Genomic DNA, 8,814 nt, shown 5'->3' with positions numbered 1-8,814 from the left:
GCTCTATTGTTATTATTATAATTATACAATTTTTTATACAGGCTTTACAAAAGAGAATTCTAGGATTTTCCAAGACTCTTGAATCTTGCCATGTATCCACACATTTTTGTTAATCAAACTGCAACAGTCTTAGGGTTCCTTGAAGCATGAGGTTCACATGAAGTATAAACAAACCCAATTCTGATAAATAAGAATTATTTGTTTAATTTTATTAATTAAACCAATTATTTTTGGAGGATTATTTTTATATAAAGTGAAATTTCAGGATCTTTTCTAAAACCACAACTTAAAAACAGACATTCTTCCATGATTTCTAGAACTGAAACTTTTAGAGATTATTTTCAAGAATTTCAAGATCTGTGCAATTAAATACAACACTTAATTCTCAGATAAAAATACAGAAATATATGCATTTCATGTTTGTTGAGTAAAGGTCAAATAACTTTTTTTCATCATTATATCAGAATACGGTAACTTTATACAAAACTTCATATTCAACTGACAATTTTTTTCTGTAATGAAAAACCTATTTCACTTTATAAGTTATGGAAAAATAGGAAAGTTTAAATGGGGCTCCACAGCTTGAAATGAGAAATTAGAGTATACAGTGTGCCTAAAATGTTTGGTTTTTAAGTAATCTAGACTCATTATTTTAATCTATCAAATATAATTACACAAAACACAAGTCTTTCATCTCAAATCATTTACAATATGAAGACGATTTTAAAGATAAACTTAAATGTACAACAACAAAAAACTAGATTCCCAGAGATGCAAGTTTTTAAAAAATCAAATTGAGACAAAACTGCCAATATTGAATATTATTTTGCCAAATAAAAGAACAATTATAACAAAGACATAAAACAGGTTTATCAATCATCCACAAAAACAAAACCTAAAATCAGTCTAACCTGCTGAACAGCTGTTCTACAGTGTCCTCTCTGATTAAACTCACAACTGAGGACAAAAGATCAAAAGTCAACCCTGAAGTTAAATCAGAAACAGCTTTACCACCGACTACTGCAAGATCCAAAAGGTGCTTCAATATGGCTTGAGAGTTAATGGTGAATCTTTCAAGCCAATCAGCATCAAGTGTTTGCCTATTTTGGATTTCTGGCAACTATAGGAAACAAAGATAATTACAAGGTAAATCTCTTATTTTATACAAATTTCAAACTCATAGATATTGCATAATGAAATCGAGCATCATAACAACATATAACATGTTACAGAAAAAAAATTTAAGTGCGAAACTGAAACAAAGTAAAAAAAAGTAGAAGCACTAATACTACAAAATGTTTAAATTAATCAATATAAATTACAGAGTAAACTTTAAGAGAGTATTACTATATACAAGGAAAGGATTTTCAACTTTACTTATGAAATTTGGAACTAGATAGGGAGCTAACTAAGAGATCATAGTATTGTATACTAAATTATACAATACAATATTCTCAAGATGAGGCTACTGCCTATGTCATTGTTGGTAAATACCAATGAAACATAAGAGAAGTTTTAAAATAACCTCAAGATTACACCTCAACTACCACTGAAGGACACAGCTGTCTATATTCTGGCATAATGTACAGCATTACAGCTAAACCTCCAAAGTGAAGTGCACTTGTAATCTCCAGAGAATGATGAAGGAAAAAAAGTATCTAGAATGAAATCATCTTAATGATTTCTTGACCATATGTTATGTGAAAACTCCACATATACAGAATAACTGATAAATTTAGAAGAATACTATATCAATACAAGAAGGTATAAAATGCATGGAAATTTTCATACCACAATGGTAGACAAACTAACCTTTTTGAGGATCTGTGGAATGTCCAAAACTTCCAAAAAAGATTTTAGAGCTCCCTTCTCACACAAAGCTTTTCTTATGTCTTCAGAAGAAACGTTTGCTTCAGAGTAAGTCACCAGAATACCAGTTAGATTTTCTCTTTTACAAACAAATTTATTGATAGTGGGCAAAGAAAAGTTGTATTTTGCAAGCTGAAATGAAAAATTTAAAAAACAAAAAACAGTGTAATACTTTTAGTTATCTTTAATACTACAAAACATGCCTCTGTCACTAATAAAAGCTTTGTTAATGTTACACTGAAAATTTTGTTCATTTTTTATTTTTATTTTTTCTAACACATACATGAAATAACTAATGGTTATCACAGTTTACACACTTAACACATTTATCATCTCACTGTATAAGAAAATTTGTATTACTTCAATCAAAAAACAGCTTGTAAATGAAAAAGATTGTCCCTTTGTTAAAATTAATAAATCAAACTGGATTTATTACCTTTGAATAAATTCACCAGTATCATAATGAAACATACAAACCCTAGTTTTTAAAATGTTTCATCAGTTACTAAAACTAAATATGGATAATAAATACATTATCATACTAAATGTTATCTTAAAAAGTCTCTAGATATGACATTAAAATCTAACATTCCAAAAAAAAATATTCTAAACTCTAAACTAAAAATATAATGTAAAGTACTCTTTATCACAGTTTTAGTTTTTTTAGCTTAAAATAAGAAAAAGAATAGACAAATAACATTTTATGAATTTGAAGCATCATTCTAAATCCTGTCTTACCAGACTCCAATTAATCAAAGACTTGCTGAATGCCAATGCTATTTCTGAGCTTCTATTACCAAGTTCAGCACCAAAAAGTTTCTCAAGTTCAGGAAGATTCTTGATAAAAGTGGAAACCTCTGTAAACACTGTATAAAAATTAAATACATGTTTGTCTTAACACTCAATGAAATATTTTCACCTTGCAAATTTTCAAGAACTTCAAGTAAATTAACCGGCCTTTTAATTTTGATGACGTGGAAGCAAAGTATTAGAAAATAAAAGTTTGGAGATGGCTTGACTGGGTAATGAAGAAAACTATTATAAATGTACAATATTTCGACAAGATTATGTCATTCTCAGGTACAAGTAGTTTACAGAGACACATGAATATATATGTATGTATGTATATATTGTGTGGAACAAAATGCAATAACTGTCCAGAACTTTACATCAGAGAAGAAGACGAAGAAGAAAGAAAGAAAGAAAGAATAAAAAATGGAAACCAGATTTACTGAATATAATAAGAAATCCTCTCATGTTACCACCATTGAAACTTAAAAACAACACAGTATATCTATACAAAACACCGTAATTTTAAACAAAGAACCAAACATCAATAAATGCAGAATAAAGCCATCTTAATTGAACAAAACAGCCCACCCTAATCCAACACCCCAAGGTACCAAGATACCTATACTAGGCTGCGAATGAATCTCTGGTTTCTCTGATGTAAAATTCTGGACAGCTATTACATTTTATTTTATAAATAATGTAAGCATTGTGTGATTCTATGTAATTTTTATATAATAATGATTTTAGTTTAGGGCCAGGTTTTGGGGTGAATTTGAAGTCAACAGGAACTTTAAGTTTAATGGCAACTTTTCTCCAAGTGTTAATTATTTTTGAACTGATGTCAAGAATAAATGGCAAACTGCAGTGTAAAGTCAAAACTTAATTACTTTGGTGAAAGGATAAAGTTGAGATAAAATAGTATAGATTATTTAATTCTCAAACATTAGGTTTAACATTGTTGCCAATAAGTTACTTGTATTTAGTGTAATTATTTACTTCTAGATTACAATGGTTAAGAGTAGTGTAGGTGTTAAGAGTTTACAGCTTGTAAGTTATGGTGGTTGCAAAGGGGTGATGAAAAATATGGGAAACCCTATAATAGGATAAAGACTTGAGTTGTGAATAAGGTTATAATTATGGAGAATTTTTAATTTCAGGCATATAAATTGAAAAATATAAAGTTAAACTATAAGGGAGACAGGATTTCAAAATTGTTCAGGATGGTTTTCTTCACCAATTGGTCAGGGAACCTGTTAGGAATTAGGCTTTTTTAGATTTATTGTTATCTTCTAATAAAGAAATGACTTGATAGGGTGAAGATTAGAAAACATCTGGATGCAAGTGATCATTGCTCTATTAGGTTTGATGTTTTGCTGCATATGATGATCAAAAATAATGATATTTTGGTTACAAATTCCAAAAGCAAGAATTATCTGAGGATGCTGCTGTTTTATAAAAGGATTTGGATTATTTAATGAGTTGTGAATAATTGTCAGATAGCTTTTAATTGTAATAAATGTAAGGTAATGCTTATGGGATACAACTATTTGAATCATAAGTGTACCTTTTTTTATGGGAATAATGGTAACAGTGTTATGGAAGAAAAATATCTTAATGTTATGGTTAATCACTTTCTTAAACCATCAAAGCAGTGTGTTGTTGCTAGTGGTAGGACAAATAAAGTTTTAGGTTGTATGTAAAGAAATACTAAGTACTAAATACTAAAGAGGTTATAATTTCACTTTATAGGTTCTTGTTTAGGCTTTTTTGGAGTACTGTGCTCAGTCTTGGGCTTCTTACCTTAGGAAGGGCAAATTTATTGAAAAGAGTTTAGAGGGTGGATGATACCTGGTATGGAAAGGTTGTCATATGAGGATAGATTAAAATCAGAGATTGTTTTCTCTTGAAAAAGGAAAGTTAGAATGGACCTGAATGAGATGTATAAGGTTGTTAAAGGGACTGATTCATCCTCTTTCTTCATACATTATGGAGAGAATGGTAGGAATAAGGGCAAAGATATAAATTTTTCAGGGTAGGAACTGTCTTCAGCTAATACAAATTTATCTTTCTAACAGGGTGGTTGGCCTTTGGAATGGATTACCTTCAGATGTAGCGGAGGCAGTAATTTTAAGGGAGCTTAAGGGTAAATGTGATAAATATTTGAATGATGAGGGATGACACTGAAGTTTCTTTAAAGTTTAGTTTAGTGGATGGGATGGCCTAGATGAACCAACAAGTACATTGTTGGCCTTAATGTTTATGTTAAACAGTTGTTCAAAACCTTATCTCTAAAATTTTATAAAATATTCTTGAAAAAAATAATAACCCTTTTGAAAGCCAAATATGAAAAATTACTTCTCTACTTTTAAACTGATATCTGAGTGAAAAAATATTTTTTACCTGGAAGTTGAAATTTCAAGAACTCCTTAATAGTATCCCAGATATCCAAAAATTGACCTGTACTGACAGCTGAATTGTTTTTGGACATCATTTCAGTCATTAATACAGATAAACTTGTCATGAAGTCTCCATACCTAACAAGAAATACTTAATCTAAATTTCTTCAACAAAATTATAGAATATAAAGTGAATGAGTTTATAAAATGTTATATATGGAATTAACTACTTATAACTAATTGTGGATTTGAATAATAAACTTCTTAAAATTAATTCCCATGAGAGATGCCTTTATTTCACATTTTTAGTAGCTTGACCACAATTTACCTTTAGAATAACTTTTGCCTCTATAAACAAGTTCTACTACAACTGGTAATCAGTAGTAATCAAATTTTGTGGTCAAATATATTTCATGTAAATATTTGTACTTAAAATTTTGTTCATAACCTTTTGTCACTTAAACTAATTGAACTGTTTAAGATAAAATTTAAAGCATATTCAAATATTAATAATATATTTTGGTTCTTCTTTCAAAAAAAGTAATATCTGGGTTTTGTTCACTAGTATGAATAAAGAAAATGACAGTGAATAAAAGAAATAACAGATATATAGTTGACTGCTGTCATAGCATCCTATATTAAAATGATTATTAGAATTGTTTAATCAATAAAATATATCCAACTAATGTTTTTGTCTTCCAAAAAGAATTTGGAAAGACTTTACACTAATCATTTACAGTAATTTTACATGTCCATACTTTGCTAGACTCTTTAAGAGTTTTGAAGAGCCAAGATCAGCTACACAGTTTCTAATTTGATCATTTGATGTTGTAGCATCCTCCACAAACTTTTGTACTAATTCGGTAAATTCAGCAAAGATGCCAATTGGTGACACACACTGTTGTGGTCTCTCATAATTATTTGTCTTAACTCCTTTAACCTGAAAAAAATAAAATGTTGAAGCAGAAATACTTATAAAACTGAAAAATATTGTTAACTTCTTTTGGTAATGTATACATATCATAAAAAAATATGTTTATCACAATATTATTTCATTTCTATTTTTATCTGCTTGAATTTTCATAAAATTTCAATCTGGTTTACATTTTCTGCCCTAATTTTAACAGTTGTTTTTGTTAAAATATTTTTGGTTCAAGCAAATAAAACTGAATATTGTAAGCATATTATGCAAATATTAAATACTTAATCATCTCGTCTGTAAAGTAAACTTGTTAATAATTACACACTATATCAAATTTTCTATGTTAATTACTTTCACTTTTTTTTCCATTATCTGAAGTCAATAACAGGCAAACAACTCGGATTTATGTAAGAACTTTCCATAAAACTGTTTGACTAACTTTGATTCATGAAATATGTTTCACTTATATTTATTTAACTCACTTCACAATTTTATTTATTAGAATGAATAAAAAAATTAAATTAATATGTCTAACTACTAAATTCAAACTGTTTCTCAAAGAATAGTTATTCTTATACTAACTAGCTGAACACAACCTGTAAGAAAATGATGTCAAGTTGTGGTTAAGATTTGAAAATGTTTTATTGGAACTTTGAGACAAACTCCATAGTTAAAAATTGAAAAAGGTGTACTATGAAATAATGAAGTTATTATTTTAATTAACTTATTTCATCAAAATACATGACATTAAATAATTCATGCACATAAACCTGTGTTACATCTTAGAAATACAATTAACTTGAATGACAATAATGAAGAAATATTAAAAATCAAGTTCATTGAGCAAACACCGTAAAAACAAAATAATTGCAACTTGAGTTAAATGTATAAGATGATCAACAAAAGCATTACATAAGCCATCTGTTTCATCCAAGAAAATTACAATGACCGAAAAGCTTTATTTGTAAAATCCCAAAGTTAAAAAATGAATTTTTTAGGGTGTCTTAGCATTTATCTGTAAAAAGTAGTTCCAAAAAAAGTTTCCAAAACCATAACACCAACGTGTTATTTTTATATTTACAAACATGAACATCAAGATTGCTCAGAAACTACTAACTGTAGTCACAGTACCTGATGACCACATAATAAAGACTACTGTAATTCAATTGTTTTTAACAGATTTTTTGAAGTACTTCAGTTCCAAAGGGATGGTTATGTATTATGAAAGAGTAAATTATTTAAGTTACTCTTCTGAAGATTTTTTTATCTCAAATGTACGTATTAGATAAAATATAAAACGTAACTAGTCACACTTACATTCAGTACCTTTTTACTACTGCTTAACAGTTTTTTTTGTTCAACTGTTCATTTCTAATATTTATTAATATTGGTAGGTCTCTGAATCTATAACATAGGTTAACACTTGATTAATCTGCTCATTTTCTGACAACTTAGCTATCTAAATGACCTGAGTTTTTGGAGAAAACATTTTGGTTCATGCTAAAGTACTTAACACATTCTGCTGCAGTATGATAAACTAACAGAGTAAAATGCTATTTCAGTAACTCTTCATTTTTTATGATTTGATTATTTACATTTTTTTATGAAATGACACCAATGTTCAGACTGTATCTTTAAACATTATACAAAAAATTAAAACATGACTAAAATGTCTGAACATTTTTATCATTTAGACTAAGACTATTATAAGACAACATCCATGGACTAAGACTAGACAAAGTGTGATCATCTGGGTCAACTAGGGTGTAAATTAGGTTTAAGAGGCAACTGTAACCATAAGAATGCAGTGTATAATTTGATATGCAAACTTTGTAGTTTTGTAGACATTGGTGAAACAGGTAGAGCTACTAGGGATAGAATTAACAAACACCTTTAAGTTATACACACATTGACAGCAAAGCCAGCACTGTAGCTGAACATTTTGTTGACAACAATGGTATAATATTCTTACCAATTGTCAAAGTTTCTTAGATAGAAAATAAAAAGAAGCCCTATTAGTTTCAGAGAATAAGCCACAGTTAAAGTCACCCTGGAATTTTTAACTATTACTGTTTATACTTAATTAGTATAATAGCATATATTATATGTGCTTTATATAGTATAATTTTGACTGTTTGCATGTACTTTAAATTTCACAATGTATAACAATATAATTTTACAATATTTATGTTTATATATTCTCCGCCTTATTACATAAACTAGAATTATTTTGAAATCTTTTGTTTAAGCCTGACTCAGTTAGCAAGCATCTTTTTTTTGCCCTGATAAAGCTGTAATGATGAAATGTTGCCTAAATAAAACCAATTATGCTTTTTGAAGTGAAAGATAGTATTTTATCTTTTTAATAATGAAGTTTAAGTATAAACGTTATCTACTTATCTAAAAGCTCTACAGAGACCAAATTGTAGAGCTTTATATAACTCACCTCTTGTATCAGATCTTTCAAGTCTATTTGTTGAGAGATCCATTTGTACATACTGGTGACGTTATAATTAGGAAATGTACACATCAGAGTTTGAAGTTCTAGATATAATATTGTAAAGATAAATCCTTGTTAATGAGTGATTAAATAGAAACAATACTAAATAATTGAAAATTTTTAATTATTATAACTTCGACTTCCACTGTATTTACTGCAACTGACAGTTAATATTACATATCTGAAAGAGTTTGTTGATTGTTTGTGTTAGAGCAAAGTCACACTAGGCTATCTGCTATGTCGACCATAAACATACCACTGTCCCACTGGCAGACACACACACACACATATATATATATATATATATATATATATATATATATATATATAGACAG

General features: G+C 28.5%; 1 protein-coding gene across 1 annotated transcript in view; it reads right to left on the bottom strand.

Moving 5' to 3' along the window:
* LOC106457882 overlaps positions 1–8,814 on the bottom strand; it is a 137,376-nt gene that overhangs the window by 9,009 nt on the left and 119,553 nt on the right. The window contains exons 55-60 of the mRNA XM_022383950.1: positions 8,426–8,523; positions 5,816–5,997; positions 5,062–5,195; positions 2,608–2,735; positions 1,813–2,001; positions 912–1,120 (exon numbers count right to left, since the gene is read on the bottom strand). Coding sequence (XP_022239658.1) covers positions 912–1,120; positions 1,813–2,001; positions 2,608–2,735; positions 5,062–5,195; positions 5,816–5,997; positions 8,426–8,523 — 940 coding nt within the window. The remainder of the gene's footprint in view (positions 1–911; positions 1,121–1,812; positions 2,002–2,607; positions 2,736–5,061; positions 5,196–5,815; positions 5,998–8,425; positions 8,524–8,814) is intronic.

This window comes from Limulus polyphemus, unplaced genomic scaffold (genome assembly GCF_000517525.1).
Source record: "Limulus polyphemus unplaced genomic scaffold, Limulus_polyphemus-2.1.2 Scaffold386, whole genome shotgun sequence".
In the NCBI taxonomy this organism is placed as follows: Eukaryota; Metazoa; Arthropoda; class Merostomata; order Xiphosura; family Limulidae; genus Limulus; species Limulus polyphemus.
Note: the sequence above shows the minus strand (reverse complement) of the source record. Positions and strands in the feature narration are given on the sequence as shown.